The sequence below is a fragment of the Hyperolius riggenbachi genome, chromosome 1 (assembly GCF_040937935.1).
Source record: "Hyperolius riggenbachi isolate aHypRig1 chromosome 1, aHypRig1.pri, whole genome shotgun sequence".
Classification (NCBI taxonomy): Eukaryota; Metazoa; Chordata; class Amphibia; order Anura; family Hyperoliidae; genus Hyperolius; species Hyperolius riggenbachi.
This window is the reverse complement of record NC_090646.1, coordinates 76500734-76518602: the sequence shown is the minus strand read 5'-3', so window position 1 is coordinate 76518602 and position 17869 is coordinate 76500734. Positions and strand designations below refer to the sequence as shown.

Sequence of the window (17869 nt, the reverse complement as noted above, 5' to 3'; positions counted from 1 at the left end):
TTGGACTAGAAATGGACTGGGAAGGACAGAAGCACGTTTCCTGCTCCAACACGACGCCCATTGTCCAACCCGTCCTCCATTTCAAGTCAACATTCCATCCTCTACCACACGAGCTCACAAAATGGCCGCCGAGCGTCCTTGGCTCGCTCCCAACAGCGCCACGCAGGACAAGCCGCAGCACTGCAATGGTTGGCTCTCCCCAGCAGTTTGTGCTCGCGAGCGCCATCCGCCCTGGCCGAACAGCGCCACCCGTCGTGCTATAGGAAGCCATTTCCATGTCTCGTTTGGCACGGTCGTCGCCTAAACCAAGATGGCAGCCATTAAAAAGCAAGGCGCAGCCTCGTTCTGAGCTTGACGTGAGTAATGGAGGCGCGCGAGAACCCTCCCTCTTCTCTCCATCTGCCCTCCTGCCCCACCCCCAGCAACAGGCAGGCACTTTTCCCCCGCTGCGGATGCGCGAGGCTGCACGTAGCCAAGTCACAGCACCTCCCGCGCCCCTTCCGCCGCCCGGGACTATTTGTCGTGGTGGCGTCCAGCGCTTCAGAACTTGCTTTTCACTGTAATTCATTCACGTTACCGCCCGTCTTCACCATACAGCAGCAGCAGAACACAAAATTATGTTCGTGCTCACGCGACGGACTATATTTCCAGATAGGGACGCGTCGGTCCGTTCGTCTTTACATAGGCGGCGGATGAATACACTCATTTTTTTTTCTTTGGGAGCCGTCACTGGATTCCCCCAGCGCTGTAGGGAATTGGTTTATAACTCGATGAGAAGAGAGTGTGGAGGCGGCTATAGAGGGGCGTGGCTTGCCGGTAGCCTGGTAACGCGAAGTTGAGCGGCGGCGCGCTCTGACCAATCGAGAATCAGCCTGGCGCCCCTGCCCCCGCCTTCTGTCTGGCGCAGTCCAATAGCAAAGTTGGAAGGCGGGGCTTGGACGGTGCGCGTGCAGCGGCTGTCCGCCTCTCCTGTGTAGTGTAGTGTCTGTAGCCGCAGCGAGCGGGTGACTGGAGAGGCACAATAGGCGGGTGTAGTGTGAGCGCATAGCCGGTGAGAGACGTGACACCGGGCGGGAGGCTGAGCGCTTGTCATTGCTGGCTTGAATACCGCTTCATGAGAAACTGGCGATATACGGTGAGTGATGGAGGTGCCTGCGGTGTATCCCTGCCTCAGTACTCCCCTATCATCCGCTCTGGGGGTGAGGGGCACAGAGTGTGCAGCTCAGGCGTGTACCAACTAAGGAGGGGGCATCATGTGTGCAGCTCAGGCGTGTACCAACTAAGGGGGGGGGGTGCATGTGCAATCTGCACTGTCTGTTGGCATGATGTTGCACAGTCCAATGGACAATTCTTGTCTCTTCCTGCCCCTCAGATGAGAAACTAATCCCTGTCATTTTATATTCTATTGACTTGGAGTGGGGCAGAGCTAAACCACCAGTATGTTGGGATGGAGGCTAAACTACCAGTATGTAAGGGGTGGTAAACACAAAGAGAACATACAAACTCTATGCAGGTAGTGTGTTGCATATGAGTTTGACATGGAACCCCAATACTGGGAGCCAAAAGTGCCAGCCACTTAGTTGGTTTCCTATAGTTACCTCCAGTTAACACTTCCTGGGACCTTTTCTGCCAGCTTCTGCCAACCATGCTGATTGCCTGTAGTGGAGTCGGAGTTATTCCTTAGTAATGCTGAATAGGTAGAAAGAACGACGATCAAACATTTGTAAAGCGATTCTCTCCTGTGGTACCCAAAGAGCATAAGCTTGTTGAGTATCAGGAAATAATTGAGCTATATTAATTCAGTTAATCTCCCCCCCCCCCCCCCCCCTTTGATTGTGTAACTGCTGACTTATCATTTCTTTAAATTTTCATTTTTGTGTAAATGCTCTTTCAGCGGGTTTGAGGTCATGTCTTGAGCAGTGTGTTTGCAGTACATGCACTGGGCGCCCCAAAAACCAGGCTACCAACCTTTTATGCTTGGGCTTCTTAGACCCTCTCTGTTGGTCTTTTGCATGTTAAAACCCCATAGTGCTTGCTTGCAGGCAATTTGCCATTTCCTTGTGCCTGTACCTCCTGCCAGGCTGATTATGAGAACCATAGAAAAATGTGTGTAAAATGGTCATGTGCACCCCATTTTGCTGTCCCTGTGTCACCTCTGGATGTAAATAGTCAGCCACCTGCTCTTAGAACCAATGAGCTCATGTGTTGTCATTGGTATGCAATGAAGGGGGTGTGTCCTCCTGTGAGAGCGTGCATGACCACGTTCGTAAACTTGGAGAAGGCAGTGGTTCTCGTGTGGCTGGCACACCTTATTTCAGCCTTTTTGACAATCTTTTGTTTTCCCCTAGATTGTTCTCCAATATTTAGCAAAATGTTTTATATTTGCTCCGAGTCAGCGATAAATCTTCGTCTCAGTTTGATGCTTAGAAAAAACCCCTGTGATTTTGTTGGTTCATTAAATCATTGTCCTTTAAATAGAAGATAAACTTAAGTTATAAATGAAGTGCATCCAGTTTATGTAATTATACCCTTTGGATCTGCAGCCAGCTAATAATGATGAAATCTGAGAGATGAACTTGCTCCTCTGTTTGGAGTACTGCTGACATGAGATGGGTCCAGGCGCTCCCGTCTCTGTTAGAGTAATTGGAGACAAGCTGAAGACAATCTTTCTGCTCAGCAAAAGTGTTTTTTTTTTCATATTTTACACAACCATTTTAATCAGGTGTTTTGGTTGGTCGGCTTAGGTCATGGACTAATCTTCACCTTTCTGTTTCATGCTTAGAATCTTCCATGATGGTGCTAGTGCACCAGGACAGTTTGCACGTCCTGGTTGGACAGAGGTTTGTGTCTGTTCTGGGGACTGACTTGACGCTCATCCCGCAAGAAGTACCAGACTGGCCATGGAAGAGCGGAATCATTCGCGCTGCCTCCCATAAAGACATTAGCTGCACAGAACTGAAGGTAAGTGTTCTTTGGTAAAGTGGTATTGCTGTAGGCTTTGAACCTAGAAAATGCTTGACTGATGCATAATGTGATTCTTTGTTGTTGGCAGACTTTATTATTGATTCTTTTGTGTGTGTTTTTTTTTTATTATTATTTATACCGCCTTTGAAATAACCAGATACTTGCTTTCAGCAGACTTTGCCTTGTCTTTAGTTGGTGTGCATGTGTTGTGTAACCGTTTCTAGTGTATGAGCCAGCTAGAGCAATGTGCTTACATTTTTCTTAGTTCGAGGCTTGTTAAATCTTGTGGGTTCAGCATGTGTTGTCCTGCTAATGTAGCATGTGACTAGGCATGAGCGTTCTGAGTATTTCAGAACCCAATTTAAAATTCAAGCCCAGTGGACCACAGCGCGGGGGCTAATTTGCACTTGACGCCACCTCTGCACTGACCGTGCATGCCTGCCCTCAGAAGCAAAGAAATGAGGTTCTTCAGATTCTAAGCCAGGCAGCTACCTGTTACTGATTTTATCTGATTCAACAAAGGCTTGCAGTTTTTACGGGACGTTGTGCGGAACCTCACTTTATTTCTGCTGGGTCCTGCACTGACCCTTTTTCGGTGGTAGAGCGGGTTTCACCTCTTGTTCTGTTCTGCATGCCAGCTCTCAATTCTTCCCCTTCACAGCCGGAAGGAGAAAGTGGCCGGAGGGCAGTGCTTGGAGATGGCGTAAAGGGTGAGTTAGTCCCCCAGCCGTGGTCCTTTGTGCTTTAACGTTAGGTTTTATTCTGAATCATTCGAAATAGCGTTCTGATTCACAACAATCATTCCTACATGTGACACCCAATCGTGGCTTACCAGTGTTGGCTGGAGCATTGGTTTGACTTGAAGTCAGGGAGTCTGTGGATCCTACTTAAATTGTTTTTTCCAGTTGGTCTTAGTAAGCATCTTCAGGCTTTGTTGTTCATCTAGAATATTCAACTGTTGTTTTTCACTTATATTTTTTCAATGGTTTGGTATCTGTGAAACTATTGTCTCCCTACTCTTGATTTCATTTTAACCTCTCCTGCCACTGTCCAAATCAGGGCTGTGGAGTTGGTACAAAAAAAATCACCCAATTCCTCAGTTTATGAAACCTCCAACTCCCTAGTCTAATTCTTACCAGGGCTGTGAAGTTGGTAGAAAAATCATCCGACTTCAACCTCTCAGTTTACTGAAACCTCCATTTACCCGAAATTGCTTGTGGAGTCCGACCCCACAGCGGAGGTCCAAATATCATCTTCATGTTCCAGCGTTTTTACAGATGTAGTCTTTTCTGCCTTATCATTCTGTTTCCTGAAGTAATATTCTGCTTATGCTTTTTATATGCCAACACTATTTGGAGTGCTTTGCAGAGCACACTGACCTGATTTGATTTAGATAAATAACTATAAATGCTGCCTCTCGTACTTATTGACACACATTGCTTAGGGTTAAAACTTGATTTGGCTCTTTAACTCAAATTTCATACTGACACGCCTACCACATCCTGTCATTTGCATCAAATGACAGGACATATCTAATCTGTTAGTGCAAGTGCTAATCCTATCCAGTTGTTGTAGTTGGCCTACAAACAGGCCAAATGGCCCCACTTGTCTTCTTGCTGCTGCTCCTCTCCGTCATTCCCTGGTCTGGATTTCTGTCATTTGGAGATTACCTTAATTCTAGCTTATGCTATATATATGACTTATCTCTAACACCCCCTCCCTTGTTACAATCCCGCCCACAGACAGTTAAAAACTTGCAAATCTATGAAATCGGCAGAAATGTCCTAAGAACAAAACCCTTTTTCTAGTATGCACTTAATCTGTTTCTTTTGCTTTTTTTAACCCCTTAGTCTATAAGCGCAAATGGGCAGAGCTCTCTCTATACTGAAGATTCTTTATATTGTTTTCAAATGGTGCCAACAAATTTTCTGGTTGTGTAGAACAGACTCCACTATGTACCTTCGTCTTTTGCGTGAAGTGGCAGGAATGACAGAAGGGGGCAGTGTTAGAGAAGCCAGAGGAGATGTAATGAGTTGTGCAGCAGAATTTGATGCACTAAAGCGGAGCCATTCGTTTAGCTTGTTGGCCACAGAGAAGGCTGTTGCAGTAGTCAAGGCTATAGCCGCGCCTGAGATTGGGATCCGACCTCTCATTGCGAGCCTGAGGCTGTACACCACTTGTGCCCATTAGATAATTATCTACTGGTAGATCCCACACCACCTGCCTGAGTGACGTACGCGTCGTGCTCTGCCTTTTTGACATGGGTGAGCTTAGTAGCATGTGCTGTCCTGAAGTTATGCACAGCAGTGTAGTAAAGGATTATGATGTTGCAAGGTGGGGAGCCACATATTTAGAAGTATTATGTGCTACTACTGATTACAATTTTGCTGGACCCTGAGCATGATATTGTAAGCAAGATATGGAAATTTAAATTTGGGCAAGCATTGTTCTTATTGGGTTACTGAGGAGGACTCTATTTAATTGACTGGTGGCACGTGGTAAGCTGTATCATAGCAACTTGTTATGCTGCTATGGGGGGGGGGGGGGGGAAGTAGCATCACGCAGTAGCCGGGGTGAGTGGGGAGAACAATTCTCTTGGTCAGTGATCCGCTGGGCTGGTCACTAGCCAAAGGTATGAGGGGGGCTCTGTGCGTAGGCTCGAAGTGGTCGTTATCAGCCGAGTTTCATCTAGTGTGTATACAAGGCTTAAAGGCACGTTGCAGCAGTTTACTTGTTTCTCTCGTAAGGAAGGAGAGAATGTCGAAGGTGTATGTGTGTAAAATATATATGAGGAAAATAAAAGTTGAGATGTTGGAAGTGATAGTATCATGGGGACAGGTCATAGGAATGGAACCTAGAGAACAGAGAATAGGCTCTGTTTAGCTAAATGAGAGAGAGCGGTTTGGTCAAGTTTCTATGCGTACAGATTAGGCTGCAAAGCTGTTCCTTATGTTGTCAGTGGTATGTTTGGCTTTTTAAAAGAAGTCTTCTCAGCTGAAATCCCAGCAGTAGAAGTTGAAAGTATAAAAAATGGCTGTTTTGGGATTATGCTTATTTGGCCATTGCTACCTAAACTCTTGGTTTTATTGGAAGTGCTTGCTTGTATTGGTCTTGTGCTGGTACTCTTAAGCCAAGTGGAGCAGTCTTTTAATGGTCTGTTCTGACGTGGCACAGAGATGCAGAGGGTAAAAACGGGAATAACGGAATTAAGGGCAGTGTGACCAGTTTACTAACTTTGGGCTAAATAACGGCAAAACTACGTACTGCTCTGCGTTGCGGATCCTTCAGAAGAACAGTTTTAGGAACGATCGCTGAGCAGCGTGTTCTTTGAAGAGCGGATGAAGAGCAAGCAGCATCCACAGCAGTAAGAGCAATTCACACATGTACGTTGTGTAGAGATCCATCCTGATGTATTGCTAACTGATCTTTTTGGGAGGACTTGCATAATCTAGACTTTCACACAAGATTATCATGAGTGATCATTTCTACCGACACTAAAAAAAAATAAAATGCATTTTTGGCTTAATGGTTACAGAGAGGCTTAGAGATCCTGCAGATCAATATTGTTGGAACCTCTGAATTCATGAATATTGAACAGACAAGTCAGACAAGATAAAACTGAATGTCAGAAGGTTGTAGTCAGAGTGGGAAAGAAGAGTTCCTTTTAATAAGTAACAGAAGCACCTGGATCAGTTGTGTGACCATCAGTGGGAGTTTCAGCAGAGGACTTCATTGTATGAGGTCAAGAGGAGGCAAGTTACAGATATTTGGAAGCAGCAGAGTTTTTGTCAATGGCAGTGTTGAAAGGGTAGAGAAGCCGAAAAGTGATCATGGAGAGTTGGCTAGGTCAGGAGGTTGACAGATCAATGTTTGGTTTACCTCCTGCTTTTTCATCTAGTTCCATCTTAAAGGTTGGGCTTTACTCATGTCTGTTATCTTTTACTTTTTCCCGTACGCAAATTATATTTGTGCCATCTAAAGGTGCGTATACATGCATAAAAAAATGTTGCCCTCAGGGATTGGGACTCCGATCCCTCAGGTGGCAGTTTGGGCCCAAGTGCCATACAGCTTCGTAACATGTTCTGTTGCTGTAGAGGGGAGATGAAGGATCTCTGTGCACAGATTTTAGTGGGAGGGAAAAATAATGGTCTTGGTCATCGCTCGCCCAAGATAATCTGTCACTCTACATTTCTTAGTGAGGCATCTGAGCACGTGATAAATGGAAGGGGCCCATGAATGTTGTGCCAGTCAATGCTGTAACACTTTGCCCTGCTAATCAGCAATAAAGGTAACACATTGGTTGAACCCGGGTATTTGTGGACTATGTGAGGGTCGGATGGATGACCCTTTGTCATCCGGAGATTCCAGCTGAAAGCTCTATTCATAAGCAAGCTTGTTATTTTGATCGATAATTCAACCGGTAAACAAGCAATTTTGAAGCCTTATGCAGACCATAACATCTTGTCTCATGAGACAATTGTTCTGAAAGTTTATGTTGCTTGGGTAACCTTATATGACCCATTTAAGGGGATGAGTATGTTTCTGCTAACTACAGTAGGAGTCTGACAACGGTTTTCCAACTTGCCTGACCTCTGATGAGGCTGCTGATGTCGGTGTTTGGGGGCACTTATACACACAGTAGTTTTTCACTCCTTCACATAGTGTTTACAAGTAATGGAAAGCTAGTGAGTGCATGTAGCTTCTGAAGGTCTAGAATAAGTGCTTCCATATGTTTCCTGGCAGTTAATTGCAGGTAACATTGACCCCACCGTTCTGTCCTTAGGTGGCCTTCACGTGATATGAGGTCATTGTGAGAAACAAATAAATGCAGTCTAAAATGCCTCAGTTAACATGTCTTTGTTTAGTCGTTTTGGAGAAACTTGATATGAGTTGATGTTCATATGTTGCCGTTTTCTCTTGAGATAGAGCCCTGGGATGAGGGTATTTCCTGCCAAAACAGTCCTATTATGCACTTTGTATGTGTAAAGACACTGCCAGCTGGTGTCAGCAAGCAGACTACATGGCCTGTTTGGGATTTTCTTTTTCTTTTCTTTTTTTTTCTTTACACCTTAGTGCAGACACATGGAAAAACTAGAAGATCCTATAATAGGATGAGCAAATCACAGAAGCCCGGTGGCTTCTTTGAGTTTTTTTTAACAAAAATGTCAGGTTGATGAAGGTTCCTAACACCAGACATAAAGTATAGATCATGTTCTAGGATCTGAATCTGGGGCTTTCACTGCAGTGTGAGAATACAAACCACTTACCTTTTCTGTCTATTTGTTCTAGGAAATAGCTGCTGTTGAACACTCATTCAGTATTGTAGACTTTTGTACAAGACTTATTTGCTAAGTAGACCACTGTTGCAAACTATTAAGACAGCTTGGGTGTCTTTAGGCATGGTGTTAAACTCATAGGACAGTTGTGGATTTCTCAGGTATGCTTTATGCTGGGCATACACCGCTCCTTTTTGCTGCTCGATTCTCCAGTTAGATCGTTTCGCTGCTCGATTCTGCAGTCAATTCTCTCATCTTCCTCTAGTTCTTCTTATCTTTTTTCCATTCACTGCAATCACAAATCGAGTGGTGAGACGATCGACCGGGAGATCGGACATGTCGGAAATGATCTATCAAGCCATCTGGCTCAAAAACGAGCCGTGTGTTCCCCATCCTCTGCAGCTTGCCTTTCACCAGTGTACCTGCATTGGTTTATACCATCCAACTGTTGAACATATCGGTTAGTATCGTGCTTCACTGCAACTCCTTGTTGAACAGAACATGCGACTTTACAGAACCAATACTACATGCCTGTATGTGAATTGCTAACACTGGTCTCAGTAAATTTTGGGAGTCAAAAATATTTTGTGTCTGTGTAGCGCTTTAGATTTTGTTTTCGTTGGGTTTGGCTTATGTGAAACAAAGTTTTCGGTACCTTGGGTTACCTCAGTTATGCTTGTTTGGTTGCCAGTGCACCTTGAGTATTGCAGCTGCATTATGACGTATGTTTTTGTACAGTGCTACAGAATATGTTGGCAGTATATAAATAATAGGTCTTTGTTTGGTTTACAATATATTTAAGGCTGCTGGAATTTTAGATGTGTGTTTTGCACTTGCTTCCTTTAGAGCTGAGGGGATCTTTTTGCAAGACATGACATTTCAATTTAAATATTGCAGGGAGAGATCTTCTGGCTTAGTTTTAAAATTTGTAGCAGAGATCTATGTATCATGGGAGTAGTGTTGGAGCATTTGGCATATAAGAACTTCGAACTTGGAACCGGAACCTTGTTCCGAATTTTGTTGATCAGAACCTAAATCTCCATGCATATCGCTGCCGGGGTTGTTAACTCCCCCTTGTCGAAGATTCATGTTCTGATTGCCAGAATTATGAACAAGTTTCCGAATTTGAATATGCCAAATAAGCCTACATTATCCAGGAGGAGCAAGGTAGCTAATGCTCCTCCTTGTGTGTAACTTTTTGAAAATAAGTCCTACTGGCTCCTGAAGTCCCTAATCATTTAGTACATAAAACTGTCCATCTCAGTCCTGGTCTGCAAAAATGTCAAATGTACTCACAGCGGTCACACAAGTATGGCAAGGGCTGTGTTATAGTTTTCCAACTATGTACTCTATAACGAGATGTTCTGATGATGACCATATGGGCCTGATGTATTGAAACCCAACAAAGCCCAACATTGAGCAAGGCAATACAGTAAGTGTTGCTATTTTTGGAAATTTAAAAAATTTAAATTCACAAATTCATAGTGTAGTTGTGCTTGCTTACATCTTTGCCTCTATCCATACAGACTTAGGACCTAGGGCTGTGGAGTCTGACTCAAGGAGTCCGAGCAATTTTCGGTACCTGGAGTTGGATGATTTTTGGACCGAATCCATAGCCTTTGTAAAAATTAGACTCAGGGCCCATTCACACTAGAGCGTTTTGCCAGCCATTGCGGCAAACCGCTCAAGTGCTAGCGCTTTTTAAAGAGTTAGTGCAATGATACCCTATGGGCCCGTTCTCACTTAGACTGTTTGCAAATTGCCAAACTCAAACATGTAGCCTGCATCATTTTCAGGCGATTTCCCAGCGAACGCGTTTTAGTGCTAAAGCAGTGCTAAACGCAATCGCATAAAAATCGCTGCAGTGTCCAGTGATTTTTTTTTTTTCCCACGTTAAACTGTGGAAAAGTCACTCCCGCAAATTGCTCTTTTAACTGTGAATGGGCCCTAAGGAGTCTTGAGTCGGATGATTTTTGTACCGACTCCACAGCCCTACTTAGGACCACTTGTACTTTCAGTGGTTTAATGTAAGCAGATCTTATTGTATCACTCACCACTTGTATCTGTGAACTACAAGGCTGCATCCTCACACAGAGGGCAGGTTCTGCTGTACAGGGCTGGTGGGAAGTGTAATCTGGTTTCTGTTTCTCTTCCTGTTTTGGATGCCACATGGTTGTAATTGACCCGCCTACTGGCTGCATCCTGCTGGTAAAGCTCTGCATTGCAGTTCGGGAAACACATGTAGCCCAATGAAATAGATATTCTGTTTATCTCCTTGTTTCTGTACACTGTTTATGTCCATGCATTCTGATTGTTAACATTTTTGGACTTGACATCACCTCTGATCCCCCTTAAGTTCTCCAGGGAGGACACTGTAAGTGTCCTTTTTAAGAACTGGAATTTTTAAAATGTTTTCTAGTATTAGGTGGTAAGCTTGCAGTTTCTGTCTGCAGTATTGGTTTGTAGTGGTAGTTGCTGAAAGGTAAAAAAAAAGGCTTTTTACATTTTTTTTTTTTTTCTAGTAAAGCCATGCCTTGCTGGAGTTGTCTCAACCTACCATTTTTCCCGAAATTAAGACATCCCCTGAAAGTAATCCCTAGCAGGAGTTTCGAACATTCTCGAAAAAGAAGCCCTAACCCGAAAAGTAAGCTTTAGCTGCAGTAAGGGGAAAGAGTATGGTAACTTGTTACTACTGAAGCCCATAGTCTCGCAGGTGCTACATGGGGGACACCAGGAGGACTTGGGACATAGGGAGACTCAGGACAGGGGATATAGGAGGACACACAGGTACAGAGGGGGACACTAGGAGGATACTAAAGGTACAAGGAGGATAGGGGCATACACGAGGTGGACCAGCAGTGGAGGAGGCGGCACAGTAGGGAAGGCAGGAGGACGCACAGCAACTTGTGTGTTCACAGAAATATAAGACATCCCCTGATAAGCCCTAGCACATCTTTTGGTGCAAAAATTAATATGAAACTGTCTTATTTTCTGGGAAACGCGGTACTTTGAAAATCCTTATCAAATCCAACTCTGTAGAGTTAACTCAATCTAACAAGCTGTGTTACTCTGACGTGACTTTGATTGGTAGGGTTTGGCTTTCTTTTACACCTCTGCAAACAAGCCTGGGGTGCCATGTGGCACAGAAAATAATGAAGTAATAGCGTCGTTGGCAGTATAGATGCCTTGTGACCTTGTCAGCGTCACAGGACAGCTGTACTTGACAGTAGATTTTCCTTCCGAGACTATTGCAAACTATTGTCTTGGGCAAGGAAAGTCTAGTGTGTGTGTATGTGTGTATATATAGTTTTGTTTCTTACTGCTGAAAACAGCAGTCTTTGTGGGTTTATCTGTATCTGAGTAATCTGTGACCATAGCAACCATTGACATTCTCACTTTCATTTTCTACCCGGCCGATGTTGACCTGTTAAACCTTTTTTGAGTTCAGTTACATGTGACGTGTTCACGCTGTTGAGCTCAGTTGGCTATGCCCATCTGTAATCAGAATGCGTCAGGATTCACGGTCTCTTGCTATGTAGTTTGTGTTCTCCAATAGTTTTTTGAGCGGAGAGAGCACGTATTGTGCATGTTGACAGGCTATGAAAATATTCAAAAAACCTGCATAAAGTGACCGTGTTTATTTATTTTTACACCTTTTGTCAACCATTGCTTGTGTGTAGCGTAGGATGTGCCATATGAACGGTGTTTGTAAATGTAACTTTTTGAACTTCCCTGTGTCCCATAAACCTTGTTAATAGGATTATTGGCAGAGTCGAAGCAGTTTGTCAGCGTTTGACCTTTTAGGAAGTATCTTGAGGTTTCGCTTGTCGGGCTAGCATACAACTGCATTTTGACATGCTGAACTTTGTGTGCAAAATGGGTTAATGAGTTGATACAAAGCAAATATTTCCTGCAATATCTTTGTGCACTTTTGCTGCTACGTCGGAAAACGGGCAATACTTAGCAGGGTAAAGGTAGCGCTTTCTACATCTAGTACGCTAAGGAGATGGTCCAAGCTATGCTTTCTGCAGACCCTTGCACAAAAATGTTCAGCCGTCTTTCCTGGAAGTGGCTGGCTGTGGCAGTCACGGCTGTCTAAGATCAGTGCCTCTGTGATGTAATCCTTTTTCTGTCAAGCTGACTGGCTGAACTGGTTTAGCTCTGCCCACAAAATGGCTGCTTGCAGAGAGTGTGCTTGTTTCATTTCTGAAGCTTCCTGGCAATACACTTCTGTATTGGTTGACCTGAATATTAATCTATTGTCTACATTGCTGTATTTTGTACAGTGCAGTTTTCTTCTATATTATCTTCTGCAACACACAGGTGACATGCTTTCTGACAACATAGCTTGTGTGGGGGTGTGAAGTATTTGTAATAAAGGCGGGCCCCAGATTTTAGAGGTTTTAAAGAGGAACCAAATTAAGTCGTCAGCCTTTGATTAGTTAAATGAATGTTTAAAAAAACAGATTTAATTATTGTACAAGCATAATCAGTTTTTAGTTTGGGTCTGAATTTTTTTTTTTTTTGCTTATAGAGAAGATTATGTATGGCCCCCATTACAGAAAGGAGGAGGGGGGGGGGGGGGGGTCAAAGGTTTTTAGGTGCGGTTTCAGTTCCATGTTGTCCGCCTTATAGGGCATAGATCACTGTACCTTCTGCAAATGACTCTCAAACAACCAAGAGCACTCCAATAAACATTTCTCAGCTATGTGATTAGTGGCATACCTTTTTAAATGTTTGTCCGTTTCATTTTCTTATGATGTGTATGTGCAGCTGGTGCCTATTACTGATTGCAACCAAGCAACTGTCAGGCCATATGGAGCCCATTTCTTACTCAGAAATATGATTGAGGCCAGTCTCTCTACATCAGCTAAGGAGCTCAAAGCATTCCATAACGGGCAGGTTCACTCCGAATTCAGGTTTAGCATTTCTTATCAGTAAATTATTTACAAGTCATCACGTGCTGTTTTTCAGCATTTTCTTTCCTACATGGATGGCTGCAAATGACTTTATAACCCTTCCAGGCCGATAGAATTTGTTAATGTTTAGTGTCTTGATTTATAGTACGCTCAAATGCCACTTGTAACCAGTTGGATTTCGCTCTCAACATTTTTGTTTTGTCTTTATTCCCTGGTGGGGGGCTTCCTGTGTGGCAGTTCCAAGGCTGCCTGCATATCCCAGGAGGGGGAATGTAAGCACTGAAGGCTTTAACAGATTTTTCTTCGCTTGCAGTACATTCTCAACCTGTTACTAGGCAGAGCTGAGCGAAAACGGTTATGAGCTCTCTTGGGGGAGCATAGTGAATCAGGACCAAGCCATATAATGCTTTGGTGCTTTTTGCATTAAATATCTCTTGCGCCAGTCGATAGCTTGACAAAAACATAACAGCGGTCAGAGTATTTAGAAACAGGAAGGAGTCATAGTTTGCAAACAAAAAATATTGTGGAATCATGATGACTGGAGCAAAATGGTGAGTGAGTGGTTAAAAGAGGAGGCGGCTGTAATTCGCAGAAGATCGCTCACCAAGTAAAGCTTCTGCTCACCACGAATAACTGTGATGAAAGCCGCCTTGTGTGTTTTTTGTTTTTTTTATTATGCTGTGAATTTAACTCTTCTGGTTGCCGATAGTTTTATAACCTAACTGGTACGATGAGACACGGTCTGGTTTTGGATGATTTTGTGGAATGAGCGAGGCAATGTGACCCAGCCCAGGCTGTGAGTTAGTCATTGTTTTCCTGTGAATGTCCTTTGCAAGCCTCGGCTGCTGCTTCTCTTCCCCACCCCCAGCTGCTGCTGGTTTGAAAGTTCCTATGTGTACGTGCCGTCTGCCTTCATGGGGAGGGGGTTGAGTGTCGTGTGTAAACTTGGGACTAGCAGATTCTTCAGCTCTCTCATGTTGGGGAGGGGAGCGCCTGCCTTGTTATCGTGCCTCTGGTTATGCAAGGGGTGTAGTCCTGCTAAAACATGACATTATTATAGGTGACGCTGACCTGATACAGTAAAGAGCTACCTTTTCAGTTTGCTCTGCTAATGAATTCAGTGGATGAAACAGACTGATCGAGGGACACAATGCAGCCGTCAGTTATTGGTTATGATTTGTATCTTTCTATTCATTTCTATATGCACAGTTCCTAGCGTCAGAGAAACAAAACAGAAGATTTATCGATACCAGTGTAAGGGAATTTGGAGCAGTTGCTCAGAGCAACAGCCAGAACCCATTATTTTGGAGCTAGCTGCTCTTTGCCCCCAGGGTTTTTTTTTTTTTTTAAACAGTGTGTTTGATAAACCTGCTTCAGTGAGTGATGGTTAGTTTTAAAAACCACCTGATTAGAGTCCAGATATTTACATACATGTTTGTGGTCTTCTCATGTTTGTGGTAGCCAAGGGCAACTTTGGCTGATGGTTGTCAGCGTGTCATTATCCATATATTTGAAAGCCTTCAAAGACTGCCATTTCCCAACTAAGCTGATCCCAGAGCTGTTTGCCTGTCCTGTACTATAAGTGCCAAATATCAATGTCTTGTACATGTCTATGCCATGTGGATGTGCAAATGACCAATCTTTGTTCAAATTGCGCACATGCCAGGATTTGAAAAGTCCAAAAGCTTTTTACTATGCTGGGCATACACGGCACTTTCTTTCCTGATCAATCGAGCCGTTGATGGGCTCGATTGATAATATCCGACAGGTCCGATGAACTGCAGGATAGATTCCCCGCTCGATCCCTGCCGGCGGACAATAGCGGGGAATTAAGCGGCTGATGAGGAGCGTGTATGCCCGGGCACGTAGCAGGTACAGCATACAATTAGCCAATTTTATTCTGTACCTCCTGTGTGCTTATTAAAGCTTTTGGTTTTTTCTAATCCTAGAGTGTGCAGATTTCGTTTGAACAACGTGGTGTCCAGCACTTCAGTAGAGGTGAGGGAGGTTGAGCAGTGTTTCTCTACCAAAATGCATGTGATAGAAGAGACGCCATAAATGAATTTGGCACTTCCATCCGATTTATCTAAAGGCAGTCCTGCTTGTTAATACAAAGCCTAAAATGCAAGGAAGCCAGATTAGACATGAAAGTAGAGCTGTTTGAATGTAGGAAGTCTGCATGTAACATGGAGAAAGAAACTGTATGCACTTAGCATGTTTCTTTGATATTGTTATCTGGTTTCCTCCTGGTTTTATCAAAATGGCTAAATCTCTTGCATACAGTTCTTAACCGTAGGCGTAATAGTTCCTGGTTTTGTAATCTAGGCCTGCTTAGAATTATACATTTTTGATTGAATCCCTATCGCTCCTGCCACATGAATACCTATAATTTGGCTATTATGAGCCTATAGATGGGGATGTGAAATTGGGTACCTTGAGGGAAAGCTATAAAATGCAAGGAGAACACGTGTGGAGGAAATTGAACCGAAGACTACTTTGAAGCTAAACTTCAAACTGAACTTGAACTTATTCACTGAAGCTCAGTGTTACTAAAGATATAAATAGCATCACAATGATAACATCGAGGATTGGGTAGTGGAGACTCGAGCTTTAGTTTTGGACCTGCTGAGGCGCTGTGTGATGGGTATTCCTATACTTCAGTCATAACACCAGTGTGCAAAGGCTTTGTGGATTCGAAGTACTTAGTTCTATGGTTAACCAACATGTTGTTAATATTCTGTATAACCCAGTATGTCCAGATTCCATCAAATCTGGATACGGTAATAATATAAACATTGTTGGAGCATTTCCTTGACTTCTGCTGTTTAGTGTTATTGGCTCCTCCTACCAGCAGTAAGCCAGTGAATGCCAGCCTTTCAGTTTCAGGCTCTGCTGTGATAGGCTGGCAGAAACACCAAGAGATGATGCAAGCTCACTTGTGTGAACTCAATCAGATACTTGTGGCATTAGTAGTAAACATTAATATTTTTTCCCCATGTTTATCATGTTTCCCCCATCTGTAAGGTGGGAGGTAGCAGGTCTGCAGCTTAGAAAAAAATGATTCTTGGTGATCTATTATTGGAAAGGCTGAAAAAAGCAAGTTCCTATTAGTCAGTCGGCTTTGTGTAGTGATATCTCCCAGTGCTGGGGCCCTTGTGCAATCTTCAGTTGCTGTATTCTGCCACCACCCTGTGCAGATTGCAGGAATGAGCAGGGAGGAGATGGGCGAGTGCTTGCATTGCAAATTGCATACTATAAAAGGAATCTGCTGGGTTTTTGTACAGAGGCTGCTGGAGGAAGGGGAGGCTGTGTCTGAACGGATTAGTATAGCAGCTGTGCATCTGAATAGATCTAAACAGGGATCTCCATTTCGGCATTTAAAATGAAAAGCTTATTGCTGACTTTTTGTGCTAACGTGTACACCCTCATTGTGTACTGCTTCTATCATTTGTTCTTATTCAAACTGGAAATAAAGTGTATATTTTTTTATAGCGCTTCTTGTGCTGTCAGCTTTATTGTGTGTGTTTATTGCCTGTTTTTAGTGTCAAGGGCAGTGTGAAGACAGGAAATGTTTTTCTGTGTGCGTGTAGTGGAAAAACATGTATTCTCAGATTGTTACCTTGGTAGAAAAACAGGCTTTGATATAATCAAACCTAATTAGATTAGATCACAGCTGTTTGTTTTCCAGAAGATGATGAAGTATGACATCTGACTGGTTGCTGTGAGCACCGGACCCCTTTGTGCTCGGTGGACTTTATACACCAGCAGACCAAGCGTGGCAACTGTTCAACAAAGCGAGCACTGTGCAAGCCGTGTACTGGCATCACAGTATGCAGCCTTACGCGCTACACAATGTACTGTGAGACACTGTAAATATTCTGTTCTCTTCAGACCAGACGAAGGCTGCTTCTATCATGGCAGCCGTGAGAGAGTGCCTTTCTTCCCGTGCAGAATAGCTGAAGGGCGGGTCACTGCTGTGAGGTGGAAACAGCTCCACATCGGATAGATCCGTTTTTATATGGAGAATCTTCCAGAATAACCAGGGTGGCATCTTTTATCTAGCGAATTTTTCAATTCTTTGTCATGCAATTACATATCACTGAATTCCTCTGCAGTGCTTTTAGAAACTACATGAATTTATATCTCCTACAATAATGGTCACCCATAAAGGTTTTTACTGATGGTAGGAATGGCCAGTGCGCAAACACTGTTTATCTGCCGCTTATGTTCTATGGGAGTGGGGTAGCCCTGCCTTAGTGTTGGGCAAGGATTTCAGCAACTTTGACTATTTATTGACGTGGAGGCCACTGATGTTCACTGATGGCTTTATACACACTACATTGTCCCCTGAAATGATCATGAGCGGTTTTGTGCTGTGAAAATCAGTGGCTTAAAGAAATCCCGAGGGGAGAGAGATATGGAGGCTGACATGTATTTTCTTTTTAGATGCACGTTGCCTGGCTGTCCTACTGATCCTCTGCCTCTAATACTTTTAGCCATAGACCCTGAACAAGCATGTAGATAGGACAAACATCTGACAAGATTAGCTGCATGCTTGTTTCAGGAGTGTGGTTTAGACCCTACTGACCAGAAAGATCACCAGCAGGGCTGCCAGTCAACCTCGGGTTCCTTTAAATGCAGGAAGTACATTTCCAATGTTGCAAAATAGTTGGTTAAACAGCTGAGATGCAGAACATGATGAAATGGCAG

At 43.7% G+C, this 17869-nt stretch overlaps 1 protein-coding gene across 2 annotated transcripts in view; it reads left to right on the top strand.

The window, feature by feature from the left end:
- The first annotated feature begins 272 nt into the window (after positions 1-272).
- KDM3A (lysine demethylase 3A) overlaps positions 273-17869 on the top strand; it is an 84017-nt gene continuing 66420 nt past the window's right edge. The window contains exons 1-2 of one of the 2 annotated variants that reach the window (XM_068275321.1): positions 273-356; positions 2783-2961. In XM_068275321.1, the coding sequence (XP_068131422.1) occupies positions 2791-2961 (171 nt within the window). In that variant the 5' untranslated portion in view covers positions 273-356; positions 2783-2790. Of the gene's footprint in view, positions 357-909; positions 1136-2782; positions 2962-17869 lie in introns of those variants that run through there. The other variant, XM_068275315.1, reaches the window with a different exon arrangement.